This window comes from Manis javanica, chromosome 10 (assembly GCF_040802235.1).
Source record: "Manis javanica isolate MJ-LG chromosome 10, MJ_LKY, whole genome shotgun sequence".
NCBI classification, from domain to species: domain Eukaryota; kingdom Metazoa; phylum Chordata; class Mammalia; order Pholidota; family Manidae; genus Manis; species Manis javanica.
In genome coordinates this window covers 100,907,912-100,924,396 of record NC_133165.1, presented here as the reverse complement: position 1 = coordinate 100,924,396, position 16,485 = coordinate 100,907,912, and the positions used below count along the sequence as shown (strand labels likewise).

At 37.9% G+C, this 16,485-nt stretch overlaps 1 protein-coding gene across 8 annotated transcripts in view; it reads left to right on the top strand.

Moving 5' to 3' along the window:
- Positions 1-16,485, top strand: part of GNPTAB (N-acetylglucosamine-1-phosphate transferase subunits alpha and beta) — an 83,232-nt gene extending 66,747 nt beyond the window's left edge. For all 8 annotated transcript variants that reach the window (XM_073213715.1, XM_073213713.1, XM_037007127.2 and 5 more), the window contains 5 exons: positions 1,342-1,427; positions 1,671-1,769; positions 5,532-5,699; positions 9,101-9,191; positions 11,889-16,485. In XM_073213715.1, coding sequence (XP_073069816.1) covers positions 1,342-1,427; positions 1,671-1,769; positions 5,532-5,699; positions 9,101-9,191; positions 11,889-11,966 — 522 coding nt within the window. In that variant the 3' untranslated portion in view covers positions 11,967-16,485. The remainder of the gene's footprint in view (positions 1-1,341; positions 1,428-1,670; positions 1,770-5,531; positions 5,700-9,100; positions 9,192-11,888) is intronic.

The window sequence follows — 16,485 nt, the reverse complement described above, 5'->3', positions numbered from 1 at the left end:
ATGCAGCTACAACTGCAACAGCGCCAGGATCTTTGTTGAAGTTTTTTGATGATCATCTTCTGGAATGACTCTTCCAGAGGATGTTGATGTTGGAAGTTCTTCGTATCGTATCTTAATTCGTTTTCTGGGTAGCCAAATTAGGCTTTGATCCTCTGTATAAACACAAACAAACCCTTTGCCCACACTTTGATATGACCTTTATACCATTGTGAAGAACCTTCAGAGGCCACTACACAGGAACTGCTTTTTTTTTTTTAAGAGAAAGAAATATTATCAGAAAAATGTACTTCCATAGCTGATCATCCGACACCCCCCTTTGCGAGGCGCTGGGTTCTTGCAGGTGTGGATGTAGTCTGGCTGTTGTCCTGTGTCTTCTGGTCTCTCTTTTAGGAAGAGTTATCTTTGTTGTATTTTCAAAAATATATGTGGTTTTGGGAGAGATTTCCGCTGCTCTACTCATGCTGCCATCTTTGCTCCCTTATATCCCTAGTGAGATTTTGTAATTATCAAACCCCTGCACTTAATGTAGAACTTGCACAAGTATGTTCTTTTCTAAGGAAGATGATATGCACATAGAAGACAGTTACTCACCTTGCCCTGTTACAGGTGTGATAAAACATTATTGAGGGAGTTTGTTTTTCTTTTGAAATGCATACATTTTCATTCATTCGCAGTGTATTTTATTTTAGTGTTTGCCAAATTGCTGGCATGAGATTTAAAATCAGCAAGTACCCTTTCAATGTTTAGTAAGTAAAGGCTGCTTTGTGAATGATCATAAGTTAGTCTTGAGGCTCATGCAAATAAACTGTTTAGAGCATAAGTACTAGTTACACTGGCGACATTAGTTAACATTACTCAAGTCAGCTCTTAGCCAAGGTACTGGTTTCTTTACTGTAGTGATTACACATAGGATATAAAGTATTTTCTAGTTAGACTATAAAAATGACAATTTAGGCTATGAGTATCATATAGAACAGTTTGTTACAGTTTATGTTAGAAATTTATTTTCTTAAAAAAAATTATACCAATAACTTACAACTTATATATAATGTGCCAATAACTTATAAAATATACAATAACTTATAATTACAAAATCATATGTACTAATGTACAAGGTAGTGTGTATTAATGTGTGATTATAACAAAAGTTTATTTACAAAAACAGGCAATTAGTCTGCAGGCCATAGTATCCCACTTTGATTTTTAAAAATAATATTGCATTAAAATATTGGTCGTGATTCCCAAGCCTTTTGGTGCCTCCTTAAATTTTGCTCCTGAGACACATGCTCACTTGCCTCACTCCGGTCTTGGCCCTGATGTAATGTCTGTTTTTTCTCACAGCCACCAGTTACTAAAAGACTAGTAACCAACTGTAAAGCAGTAACTGATAAAATCCACAAAGCATATAAGGACAAAAACAAATATAGGTAAGTAGTACACACATTTTCTCTCTTTACTTTTAAGAAAAATCACAAGAGCCTGGTATTTTTGTAATTTTATAATAACTTATTAAGCATTCCTTTAAAATTTATGTGAGGTTATTTTCTTTAGAAATATTAAATACTAAGTCCTCAGGATGTTGAGTCGTAAGTTTTATAAAATGCTTTTCTTATTGAAATTTTGTTTTTCATATCCACATATTTACATTCTCAATATGTTTTGATAATTAGGTTTGAAATCATGGGAGAAGAAGAAATTGCTTTTAAAATGATTCGTACCAATGTTTCTCATGTGGTTGGCCAGTTGGATGATATAAGAAAAAATCCCAGGTACTGTTTTTCTTAAGTAATAAACTTTAATTTTTTTTTTTTACAGCATTATGAAATTTGTGATTTATTTTAAAAGCTTGCCTTTAACAGATAAAAACATTGCAATAAAATTGGACTTGCTATCACTCAATCTGTGAACAATACAGACTCAGTGCACTGCTGTTGGAGTAACCCATGGTGGTGACATACTAATAAACTTTAATTTTTAAGGCGCTTTTAGGTTCACAGAAAAATTGAACAGAAATACAGAGAATTCCCCAAACTTTAAAGATTGTCATGTAAGTAAACATGAAAAAAACCAGTAGGGCCGAGAGAAGGAAGTGACTTACTTCTTTTTGCAGCAGACATTAATGTCTAATGGTGGAGGTGGTGTTTGACCTCAGAGATAGGTGTTCTGAACTGAGATAAGGTCCCCCATGTGGAGGCATTAGCATGGACTTCTAAGAGTCAGGTGATTTGAGCTGTTCAGTTGGGTAGGAGGCCAGAGAGCTGGGACCTTCATAGCACTTCTAAGAAGGTTTTTCCAGAGAAGTTGTTTTGATGGTTAGACTTATCTTTGAAATTCAAAGTAAAATTCAGATTGTCCTCTGAGGAAATAGAATTGTTACCATAAATGTGAAAATCCAATAAACTGCACTCATTCTTTGGAGATGAATAAATGTTCAGGTTTGCATAAACGTTGAAAATTTCCAGCCAGACCCCTTAGCAGTTGCTTTGGATAGTTAGATAAAATTGGTTAAATCTACATTTTTGAGTTTTGAACTTTAGTGGGAAAAAGGTATTTCATCCATTACCTTTAAAAAAAAACCTCGGCATAGTGACTGCATTGGCGTATGGGTGGGGACTTGATAATATGGGACAATGTAGTAACCACATTGTTTTTTCATGTGAAACCTTCATAAGAATGTATATCATACCTTAATAAAAACAAACAAATAAATAAATAATAAACAAATAAATAAATAAATTTAAAAAGCTGAATATTTTCACCTGAGTCTTTTAAATGCTTTTTAAAGTTTTCAGTTTCAATTCATTTAAATTATAATTTTAATTGTAAATGATCAGAGATGCAAAATTTCTAGACATTTTAAAGCCATGTTATTTTTTTTCCTCTCTAAAAGTCCTGTGTTTATTGGGGGTTGGGGGTAGAAATTGGAATTTTAAGAAAAATGACAATAAATATCTTTAATGCTTCTTTAGTGTCTTCAGCATTTACTAAAATGCTTTATTTCCTACAGGATAACAAATACTTCCCACAAGCCAAGCAAACAATAAGCCACGTAAATAATAATTACCTGGCTCATCGCTCTCTTTTTACATGCTGCTCCCTCTGCCTGGATGCCCTGCACTAATTTTTTAAAGTCACTTTAAGAACCAGTCTTATTCCCCCATTCTGTCGATGTGCTGTCTTGGTAATTAGCGACCTGTAGCAATGCCATGTGAGAATTTGCAGCTTTTAGTTTTATCCTGCACTTTCCTGTCTTTGTGTCAGTTTGAAAGTTGTTGGGTGAAAGATTCATAGACCTTCCTTGTACTTAAAGGGACAGAGGGACAGGATTTTACTAAAAAACATGTGGCAGGCCAGGCTTCTCTAGCATGTCTGCCAGACCCAGGTAACTTCCAGTGACCCTGAGGAGATTGTGTCTTTTTTAACTCTGACTGGTTTGGTTCTACCTTTATGAGGGCTCATTTTAAGTCAGGAGAGGAAAACCAGTCTTCTAAATGACTTAAACATTTAAGGATAGGTTTATACCATTAACCAGGAGGCTGGGCTGGGCTGGGCCCAGGCTTCACTCTACCCTCTGACCCTTCATGTCGGCTGCCGTCTTGCGTGCATTGGCTTCATCCTCACAACAGTTCTGGGTGGATCAGCCCTTCCTGTGTGTTGTGTGCTGTGCCTGCCACTCCCATAGCAGTCACTGCCATGGGGAGGGAATTCCCTTCTGCTAGGCAGGAGGTGCCTCTGGGTTGCAGTGGGGTCGCCTCCCAGAGTCAGCTCATCAGCGGAGAAATGCTGAGTAAAATGCAAGTTCTCTGTGGAAGGAGATGGACTTGGGGGAAATGTTTGCTGGGCACCCAGCAGGGTCTGCTTTCGCTACCCTCTTTCTACACACACCCTGTGTCATTTTTTTTTTCTTTAATTTTCCCCAACTTCTTGAAAAATTTTGAAGATGCAGAAAAATCAAAAAATAGTGCAGTAAACCCCAAAATACTTACAAGATTTTTAAATTTCAGTGTTTTGTCATATTTGCTTGATCTCTCCCTTCATCTATCCATACACACACACACACATCATTTTTATTTTGTTGTTTTGCTGGACCACTTGAAAATAAGTTGCGGACATCCAGATGCTTCACCTCTATTTTAGCATGTCTCCTAAAACAAAGTCATTCCCCTTTGTACCACACAACCATTAATACATATTCAAGAATCTTAACATTGACTAAGTCATACCATCTAACAGTCTATATTCTGGTTTCTCCAGTTGCTTCCAAAAGTCCTTCATAGTAGTCGTCCGTAATCCAGGATACATTCTAAGCTCATTGTATTTGGTTGACATATCTCTTTTAATATCCTGTCATTTAAAGCAGTCCTCAAGTTTAGAGATAGACAGGATGATGTACTTTCACAAAATCATCACTCATCTCAATGAGGAGCAATTTATGTTTGATCTTGTTTCATCTAAACACACCTACACCTTCACTACCACTTCCCGATTATTTTTATGTAAATCTCAGATATATCACTTTATCTGTAAATTTTTCAATATTTTTCTCTCAATTATAAGGACTCTTTAAAAATAACCACAGTATTCCTTAATATGGTAAACTATCTGGTTTGTGTGCTCATTTCCCCAATTGTCTTTTATAAGCATTTATATGTTCTTTTTTAAGTTTGTTGGTTTAAAATGGTATGAAGTTGCAATTAGCGATGGGTTTCTCCTAATTCTCTTTTTTAACCATATAATTTTTGTATACATGAATAAATCCAATTATATATTCCATTTCTTTCCTGCACTTTAGACTTCTCTGATTGTATCCCAGTTATTTGACGTGTTCTTTCATCCCTGTATTCCCTGTAAAATGGTAGTTGGATCTGGGGCTTTATTAGATTTAAGGTTTTTTTGTTTTGTTTTTAATTTTAACAAGTGTATTTCAAAAAGTGGTGTTAGCCCTACTTACTATTTTAGTGGGCCCTCAGTTTAATGACTTTTGCCTTGAAGGAAACCTGAAACAGTAGAGATGTATTGCTGTAATTTGCTTTAACCAGAACTCTACCATCTTACAGCCTGCTTGGAAACATAAAGAAGTCATTAAACTCATGGAATCTATATAAGGCACCGTCTCTATCTCAATTATCTGTATCACTATTCTTAGTAATACAACTATCAGTTCAAAGAACTTGGTTTTAAGTACTTAATAATCTTTCTTTTCCCTGGCTGCTGACCTAGTACTCCATCCAGTTAACTGCATTCATTGAACATTTAACTGGAGATATGCTACACAGAAATCATTAGATTAATTTACTCCCACAGCTAGAAGGCACTTTAAAGATCACCTTCCCCAGTTTTTTGTTTTACAGGTAAGGAATATCCAAAGAAAAATTTTACAAAACATCATTCCCCTAGAGAACCACATCAGTAAATGTAACAACTGGAGACATAAGTCCACTTTAGACATATTTGGAATCCACATTTCTTGTTTTGTTAAGCTCAGGATCATCCTTATGGTAACAATAACCCTGGGTCTCCATTATTTCCAGGAAATTTGTTTGCCTGAATGACAACATCGATCACAATCATAAAGATGCCCAGACAGTGAAAGCTGTTCTCAGGGACTTCTATGAATCTATGTTCCCCATACCGTCCCAGTTTGAACTACCAAGGGAATATAGGAACCGTTTCCTTCACGTGCACGAGCTGCAGGAGTGGTAAGTCCTCATGTTTCATATGTGTGTGTGTGTGTGTGTTTTAGAGTGATGGAATTTCTTTAATGTGTTATTTGCTCTAAATTTCTTTGTAAAAATATATGCACAGTTTTTATTGTACTTAATAGTTGAAGTATAATTTTTATTGACCTCACTGGCTGAGCACACCTGCTGAGACTTTCCTATGGTCATCACTGTCATCGAGTAGCTACCTTGTTTCTTGAGTACCTGCTATAAGGCAGACACTGCTGGGCAGTAGATTGACTGTACTCTTTACAATGAAAGGTACTATTATTGTCATGAGAATGTGGTAATAGAAGCTGAGTGAATTGCTCCAGGTGAAGCAGCTGATAGGTGGCAAACCCAGCCTGGTTACCAACCCCCTGCCCACTCCACTATATTCCAAGCTGCTTTTAACATTTCCTTCATCTTTCATTTTATTACCATTTCCAATACCAACTCAGGGAGACAGTCAACCGGGCAAACAATTGTGATACAGAGTGCTATATATAGTAGGGTTCAACACTATTGGAATACAGAGGACAGAGCAGCTAATTCTGTAAGGGGAAGGTGACATTTGGACTTGGTTTTGAATTATGAAAAGGATATGTCCAGGTAGGAAAGCATGTTTGTGGAAGAAATGGTGCATGCAAAGGCACAGAGATATTAAAAGAGAGTGCTTTGAAGGGAGATTGTGAAGGGCTGTATATGAATTAGACTTTTTTTTCTTTAGAGAGATTTTTAGATGTTTGTTTTCATCAGACTTCATGATTTGGAAAGATAGGTAGCAATAGTGTGTGTGTGGTGGGGGTGGCGGACTGGTGAGGAAGTTGTTTGGAGTGAGGCAGTGTTGACTGGAAACTGGAGGCAGGGAGTCAGGCAATAAGCATTTCAGTAGTCCTGAAACAGTCAAGGTGTGAACCAAGGACACAGGCCAGGGAGTAGAGAAAGTGGTAGGCAGAGCTGGGAGAGATTTTAGAGAGGAAATTAGCAGACCTTGGCAACTACAACTCTGTTGCTTGGAGTTGGGTGAGACAATTTGCGTGCATATTGCTGATATCTACATTATTTTTACTTTCCAAGGGGAAGTTATTATTAAATTATGGATCCTGTCTTACAGAAATGGCAAGGAATGGCTTCTTACCATTTTCACTGCCCTCTAGCTCAGAGGAAAAAGATCTTTGGATGGTTTCAAGTGTTAACTCCCTAAATCCAGTTTGTGATTAAATTTACTTTCAGGGACCCAGTTGAATAAGAAAGGAGTGGGCTTAAGAGTCATTTGAGAGGACTTTGATTCCTGTGTTGTAAAGATGGGACAAATCAGTTATAAGATGTTCTTTGTAATTCCCTGATCTGGGGACTGCTTTTTCCTCATCCTGCTTAGCTTCTGTATTGTTCTTTCACTGCTGACCCACCAGCCCCACTCTACTTTCTAGAAACTGTCGTTTTTCTCTTTCCTTTCATGACACTCACTCACCCTTCCTGATTCCTTTCTTCCTATTCCCCTTGCTTGGGTATAGCACTTATGGTCTGTCTGCTGTGCCTGTCGCTCCTAGTAGACTGTCTTGTACTCATCTCTGAGTCCATGGTGCCTTCTGAGCACACAGGAGGGGTTCAGTGGATGGGTAACTTGCTTCACCTGCCAGCTATTTATTATGGTTGCTGGGACAACTCATAGCTATGGCTTCTTTGCTCATTAAATTACACATAGATTCTGAATGGCACTGTAGACATTATAACTGACTAAGCTGGTTGTGATGCGATTGACAGACCTAGGAAATTCAGAATTATGAATATGTGACTTGAGATAGAGCCATCCACCACCAGACAGCTGTAAATGTGAACCTGGAACTCAGCACAGAGGTCTCAATTTAGTAGTTATTAGCATATTTTCAAAGTTTATGTTAAGCATTTATTTAATCCTTATAAGAAATTACTCAGTATTTCCGTACTACAGATGAGGAAACTGCTATACTGCCTATTATATCCCTAGAACACTGTCTCCAAGTCCAGTTGATTCAACTCTCAGAGTGTCTCTTCTGTTGCTTATTTCTTTTCATTCTCATGGCTCCTCAGTCTTTTTCATTCCTGGATTAACATGACTGCCTGCCCCTGCTCACTGCTTGTGACATCCATCCTGCAAATGGCCACCATTTTCACCCGGATTCACACACACACACTCATTCTCTCTCTCTCTCTCTCTCACACACACACACACACGCCACCATTTTCACCCGGATTCACACACACACACTCATTCTCTCTCTCTCTCTCTCACACACACACACACACACACACACACGCCACCATTTTCACCCGGATTCACACACACACACTCATTCTCTCTCTCTCTCTCTCTCTCTCTCTCTCTCTCACACACACACACACACACACTTCTCTGCCATTTCATCTGCTTTCCTTATGTCCAAACCCTAGTGTTGCACCATTTTCACCCGGATTCACCCACACACACTCATTCTCTCTCTCTCTCTCTCACACACACACACACACACACACACACACACTTCTCTGCCATTTCATATGCTTTCCTTATGTCCAAACCCTAGTGTTGCACCATTTTCACCCGGATTCACACACACACACTCATTCTCTCTCTCTCTCTCTCACACACACACACACACACACACACACACACACACACACACACACACACACACACACACACACACTTCTCTGCCATTTCATCTGCTTTCCTTATGTCCAAACCCTAGTGCTGCATGTTTCGGGAACCTCTGCAGCTCACGCCCACACACCTCTCCATGGCTTCAGTTGTCCCCAGTGCCACCAGGCTTCATTCAGCTCTGCAGGACTCAGCTTCCTGCTCTGACACAGCTGATGCTCATTTCCCGTCTCGGCCAAACTTTTTACCTCCCTGTGTCAATGCTTAAGTGCAATGTCACCATCTCTGAGGTGCTTTACTCATTTCTCTAGGTTTTTCCATAGGACTTTGCTTTGATAATACCTTTTCTATCCATCTTGTGTGATGGCTTGTCATCTGCATGTCAGTAGCTCGCCAGGCTTATAGATGTTTTAGAGCAGGAACTTCAAATTTTTTATCTGTGTCCACAGGTAGTGTTTATTGAGTAACTGAGTGAATAAATGAATATGAATAAGTAAATAAAAAGAAATGGCAGTATGCTTTTGTTTAAATGCTAGAAGTAATTTTCTTTTGAAATCCTCTCCTCTGCCTGGGTAACTTTTGTTAATTCACATATAATACTATAATGTAGTGAAAAATCTGAACTCATGTTGGAAATGTATATTGTATTAGCATTTTAAAATTGCCTCTACACAATGTTTTTTGTGATTTACACCTAATATATAAATAACTAGTACAGTGAAATTATGCACAGAGTTATGTATTTGCTTTCTTCTCTGAACAGGAGAGCATATCGAGACAAATTGAAGTTTTGGACTCATTGTGTATTAGCAACATTAATTATGTTTACTGTATTCTCATTTTTTGCTGAACAGGTAAGTTTATATATTTTATGTGGGGATCAGTCAGTATTTCTTGGTATATTAGTATCTGATTCTTTTAGAAAATTATATAAATTCACAAGAAAATTTTAATTTCTTCTATTGGCTTATAGCTCATATGTCAGTATATAAATATATTTCATAATATTCAGGCAGCAACATAATAGCTTTTTATTCATTTATCTTCTAGATCCATTACTAGTATTCTTTTTACCTGGGGCTCAATAGGTTGACTTGCAGACTTAAATTTAAAACTAAAAAGCTCTAAATATTTTTAACCAGAAAAGCCTATGTAGAATCTTTATCCGGTGCCAATATTTTATGGGTCTCCAGTGTTTTTTATTTCTTGAAACTTTCAAAAATGACCACAGTGTCTTATCTTCAGACCTCCCACTGTCCTGTAGTGCCTGTTGTACTCTTACACTTCCTTTGAGTTGCTGGGAATTCCCCATTCCAGCACACACACAGCCTCCTCCAGGTAAGGGTCCAGGAGGAGGAGGGAGGTTCGTGAGGTAAAACGAAAGGGATGGAAGGATGATAGTCCACAGGTATGAAATGTTCTTAAGAAGGACTGAAGAAGGACTGGGATGGAATCTGGGCAGACCTGACTTGCACGGGGCAAGCGAACCTCACCTCAGTCTCCATTCAGGGTGACTGTTGAGCACAACTTTTCTAGCTTCACTTGTGGGGAACTTAGGCTGAGTTTACTGACACCGAGGAGAAGGAGGCTGAAGTCCTGAGAACTTGAAGATAAACAGTGCCTTGGTCTTTTGCCCCAGATGGAAGGACATTGAGGAAAGAGACTGGCAAGCAGGTTGGCAGTTTAACCTGCCATCTGCTTCTCAGGGGATATAAATCTTGTTCTTGATATTTGTTGCCATTGTTATTACAGTCTTAGAAAAAATGCTTAAAAAGTCTGCACCTGCTTTTAGCACAGAGATCCAGTGAGGAGCCTGTGAGTCAGCTGTGTGCTGGCCTGTGCTGGGGAAGGAGGGGGACCCTGGCCCAGAGCAGCAGGTGGTGGCAGTGGAGGGAACAGGAGGATCCGTTCTACGTCTGTGTCATGTGTGCCAGGAGAGAACAGGGAACCAGAGGCAGAAGGAGAGAGGAAGGGAAGAATAAATACTTTGTCCTCTCTGGTACCCTGCTCTTTCCCTACTTGAATCAAATTTCTTAACCTCTAACACACTAACAAATCGTTCAGGCAGCTGCCTCCTCCTCTGCTCCAGAATCCCAGCTCTTCATTCAAATCATGGTGGCTTATGCTTGGGTAAAGCCCTGCTTCCATCCTGACATGAAGAAAGAGACAGTAGGATCCCAAATTGAAGATTTAAAGAGCACATTTGTTTTTCCCATTAAAACTTTATTGTAATGGTCAGGTTTTCCATTTGAGATGTTATCGGGTAAACTGTTTCTGTGTGAAGGAAGTATTTATCCAAGTTCTAAGCTAGTAATTTACAAATGAACTTTTTACACTGCAGCCCATTCATAAATTGAGTATTACCTGTGTTTTCAAACAGTTGTTGCTATGTTTAAGTATAAGAAAATAAATGATGATAGAAATTTAATAGTTTTTTTTTTAAGAATTCTGTCTTACATAATGTAGTCATTTTTCAAACCCAAAGACCATGTATTAATGGTTAAGCAGAGCCAGTTTCCTTCAGTAGAAAGACTTGACAAACAGCCATCTTGAAAATGAATATGCTTGGTAATCGCTGTATAAAACTGTAGTGTCAGGTCTTAGAACTAAGTGAAGCTTGGGCCAAGATAATTTTTTTTTTTTTTTTTTTTTTTTTTGAGAGGGCATCTCTCATATTTATTGATCAAATGGTTGTTAACAACAATAAAATTCAGTATAGGGGGGTCAATGCTCAATGTACAATCATTAATCCATCTCAAGCCTAATTCTCGTCAGTCTCCAATCTTCTGAAGCATAACGAACAAGTTCTTACATGGTGAACGAATTCTTACATAGTGAATAAATTCTTACATGGTGAACAGTACAAGGGCATTCATCACAGAAACTTTCGGTTTTGATCATGCAATATGACCTATAAACCATCAGGTCAAATATGAATATTCATTTGATTTTTGTACTTGATTTATATGTTGATCCCACATTTCTCCTATTATTATTATTATTTTTATTTTTAATAAAATGCTGAAGTGGTAGGTAGATGCAAGATAAAGGTAGAAAACATAGTTTAGTGCTGTAAGAAGGCAAATGTAGATGATCAGATGATCAGGTGTGTGCCTATGGACTAAGTATTAATCCAGGCTAGACAAGGGCAGCAAGACATCCACGGATGCAGAAGATTTCTCTCAAAGCAGGGGGGGTGAGGTTCTGAGCCTCACCTCTGTTGATCCCCAAATTCTCACCTGATGGCCCCCCTGCGACTGTGCCTGTCTTAGGTTGTTCCTCCCTTGAGGAATCTTACCCGTCTCTGGCTAACCAGTCATCTTCCGGGGGCCAAGATAATTTTAATCCTCACGGCACATATCTAGGCATACTGACTCTATACAGCTAAACAAAAGCGGTAGTTGATTTTGTTTTGGGGGAGGAATGATGATTTTTTTGTTGCTGTTTGCTTTTTATCTATTAGATTGTGGAATTGATTAGAGATACATGACTCAATTTAAAGTTTGTCAACATGGAATGTCAAAATTTATTGTCTGTCTTTCATCATGTAGTTAATTGCACTTAAGCGGAAGATATTTCCCAGAAGGAGGGTACAGAAAGAAGCTAGTCCTGATCGAATCAGGGTATAGAAGATCATCATTTGAAAATCATCTACCTCAGCATTCACTGAACGTTTTAAAACTCAGCATCACAGAAATGTCTTCATGATGTAATTAATGCTTAGCCAGCTTGGCCTATAGGAGGAAAAACATCCAACACAATACTTGTTTTGTGTAAATAAAGCCTACTCATCACGATTTGTTTAACTAACACACTGAAAACTTGTGTGTTGAGCAGCTATGAATTGATTTTTACCTTTAAAGCCTTTGCTTAGGGACCTGATATTCTTTTAATGAAAAGGCTCACTGACAAGAGACACTGGTGAGATTCCATAGTAACCATTGCCAACTACCTTCAACATGAGAAGCATGGGAGTGATTGACAAGAGACCCCAGTTTTTGCATTCCAAACCTATTGCTATGGTTTTACATTTTTGCTTTTTTCATTTTTTTCATTTTCTCCATTTTCCATTTTAAAAATAAGTAGCTACTAAGTTAACTAGTTATTCTTGCTTCTGAAAATAATGACTTGGGATATCTAAAGATGTTTTTATAGATGTTATTTAAATACAGCAATATCACCTCTTATTGGCAATATCTTAATTGTGGATTTCAGTAACGTTTAAGGTGGTAAGTGGTGTTAAACCACTTAAAACTACTGATGAGCTCCATAACTGACATTTTACTATGTGCTTGTTTACTTTAGCCCCTAAGAAATTGCGATTTCATGTGGAGGTCTAATTACAAAGGGCTAGATTAAGTAGCAGAACTACTTTCCAGATGTAATTACATTTTGGAAAGGTACATATTCGAACAGAAGTGCTCATTTTAGAAATGAGTAGTGTTGATGGTACTGGCATATCACAATGGTGTCTTTTTAATACTCATCAGTATATTCCAGCAGCTGTCTCTTCTAATTGGTTTTATATAATGCAGGGGTCAGGAAACCTTTTCTGTAAAAAGCCACATAGAAAGTATGTGCAGGCCACATGAGTCTCTGTTGCATATCCTTTTTTGTGGTTAGTTCAACTATTGTTGCTATTGTTTAACATTTAAAAAATGTCAAAACCATGTTTTGCTCAGTTATACAAAAACAGGCCATCAGCTGTATTTGGCCCACAGGCCATTGTTTGCTGACCACTGGGATAGAGAATTAGTGTTTTTATGTATGGGTAAGCCCTGATGTTCAGCCATATTTTATTTATGTTATTTTACAGTGGATTCTGGAGGTCGCATTCTGTGAGTCCTTTTTGAACTCAACAGGTATTTTAAATCATGATTTCAACAGTATTCCTTCAAAATGGCATAACTGTTTTGTAAAAAGACTTGTAAATACTGTGTTTGTGCTGTAAAAGTTATGTTTCAAGACCCAAAGTCTCACAAAAAATTAATTTTGTCTGGTACTTTGATTTTTAAATCTTTGAGTAATCAATTTATTGTTATCCAGATTCAACAATCACATCAGTGCTTCTACAGTGTGTCAGGGTCTATGCTGAACATGACTGAAAATAAATGGAAAATAGTATAAGGAAGGGCAGTAGTACAGCATACTGGGGAGTGTCATTTTATAGGGGGAAATGAGTTCTACATGGGAAAATGGTAAAAATGTATGGGATATCTGGGTATCATTCTTATATGTAAAGAATATTCTAGAAGAGTTATAAATAAATGAATATTTGGGTGTGAGGGAGATCTCTGTGGTTGGATGAATGTAGTCTGCATCTAATTAGGAGCTTAATAGATAATGGGATGGATAACAGAATCATAGAATATCATTGAATCATTTTTCCAGTGATCCTGTGGAATCATTAGAACAGAGGAACGTCAAAAGTTGATGCATAGTCAAATACTTTAAAAAATTTTTAAAGCCTCCAAACCATTAGTTCAAATGAAATCCTGTTGAAGGCCAATATGTATATAGAAGAAGGAAAGCTGCTTATGCTGTTTGACCCCAAGGTGGTATCTACAAATTCCCAGGCCTCACAAGCAGTTTTGGAGTGACTGCCCAGACCACTGCCTGAATTTTATCATTGAGGACTCCAGGTTCAGGAAGTTTACAAGACTTACTCAAGGTCCCACAGCCAGTCCGAGGCAGAGGTGGGTTGGAGCCCAGTTTGTGTCTTCTTTCCCGTCCCTATCAGGCTATGCTACCTCCCCATGACATACTGGCTCTAAGCAGGTAAAAAACAAGTGTCTACAATCAAACTTCTGGGGTTTGAGTTTTGGGTCCTGGGCCTTGTTTGCTACAATTTAGTTTTTACTTCTAAAATGTGGGAGGCAACACTGGTGTTATGGTGGTGATGAAATGCAATGAGTCATGTAATGCATCCAAGCACTGTGCCTGGCCAACAATACTCCTGCCTGGTAAATGCCAGCAGTGATGATGGCAGAGATGATAGTTTGTGTAATGGCTTGTTACCAGGCCAGGGGTGAGATTTAACGTATAGCCAATAGAATGACATGATTACATTGCAGCTAAGAAAGTGACACAGTTTGTCATTAAGAAATCTTTTTCTTTATTTCTTCAAAGGTGTTGATTTTAAAATTATTTCTACCTATACCATAAAGTATACAAGTAATGACTAACAAATGAAGGATTTAAAAGGAAAGTGCACTCACAACTCAGGTCAAAACATTTAAGGAAGAAACAGTACCAATTCCACACACACAAAAATCCCCAGAATGTAGAAAAGAGAAGAAAAACACCGTCTAATTCATTGAGATAAACACAACTTCACACCAAAGCCTGGCTCAGTTCCCACAAAAAAGGAAAACCACAGGCCGTCTGTCTCAGAATCCTAAATGAAACACCAGCAAGTCAAATTCAGTTATTCCCACAGAAGCAATGCTTTATGATCGAGCTGAATCTACTCCAGGAATGAAAGTTTGGCACAACACTTAGAAATTAGTGCAATTTACATCAGGACTGAAAAGAGAAACTGCATGATGAACTCAGTGAGCCTTTCTTTCTCTAAAAAAGGTTATTATGAATGTTTTATAATCTCATTTAATCCTCACCACGTTGCCATTTTAACACTGGAGAACTCATTTTAAGTGCCTTGCCCATGGCCTAACAAGTGGCTGCACCAGCTTATGACCTGCCTTTCCAAAATTCACTCTTAGCCAGTAAGATATGTTTACATTGCAAGGGGAAAAAAATATAACTCAAGGAAAAAATGTAGAAGGATGCAGAAGACCAATGACCTGTCAGAATTTCACTCAACATGGCCCATTTCTGCTTTTCTCTACATGTCAGCTTTTCTCCCCATAGTGGGATCATGGCAGCTCCTGGCTCACATCCCCCAGAGAAGCAGAAAGCTTCCTCTCTGGCCAGTATGAAAATCCTGGTGGAAATGATTTGTTCATTGGCTTAGTTTGGGTTCTGTTCCCATTATCGTGGCCAGGGAGATATGGAGATTTACACCTCAAGAAGAGGGTGCTGGGCTGACGTAACAGCTCTAGCCTGACAGGATAAAGATACGATGCATGTGGAAAACTAAGTTCTTGGATTAATTACTCAAGTTGAAGGCAAGCTGCCATTCTTGAAAGCAATTAGAAAAATCAGATGTTAATTGGAATACAATGAGCCTTATACATTTTCCATTTTTGAAAGGATTCAAAGAAATGTTTGTAAAGCATCAGTACAGTACCTGACATATAATAAATGCTCCATAAATCATTCACAATTATGGCTATTAAGGTTCACAATTGGTCCCAAGTTATCTTTCTGATCTTCCTTCACCCTCTCCCAGCCACACACTGTACCAAGCACATCACATTTCCTCAAAGATGCTGTGCACTTGTATGCCTCTGTACTTGTGCAGATGCTGTTGTTATTGCTTGACCTGCCTTTTTCTTCATCTATCTGTTAAACTCCTACTTTTACTTTAGAGTCCATCATGAACAGTTGTAATGAGAAATTTCCTGAGACTGACAGTATCACCTTTAGTTCTTTGAGACAATAAGGAAATAGATGTAGTATTTAGACTTTCAAATGACCTTGGTTTGTACACCACTGGTTACTAAAGAAAATGAGAAAACAATTTTTTAGGAATCTAGGCAATTGGAGTAAATGGACAATAATACAAGTAGGGGTGTATTAACTGTGGTTGTCTTGAGATCATTGCAGCATTATTTACAACGGCCAACATGTGGAAACAACATATGTGTCCATCAAACGAATGAATGGATAAAGAAGATGGTGGTGTACAGACACACACATACTGGAATGTTACTCATCCACAGAAATCTTCCCCATTTGTGATGACATGGATGGACCTTGAGAATATTATGAAGTGAAATGTCATACAGAGAAAGACAAATTCTATATGATTTCACTTAATATGTGGAATCTAAAAAGCAAAGCAAAACAGCAAATACAGAACAGGTGGTTATCACAGAAGAAAGATAAAGGTGGTCAATTATCTGGAGACAGTAACATTGTGACAATCACTTTGTAGTGTGTGTAAATATTGAATTATGTTGTATATCTGAAACTACTAGGATGTTACATGCCAATTCTAACTCAATAAAAAATGAAAAAGAATGA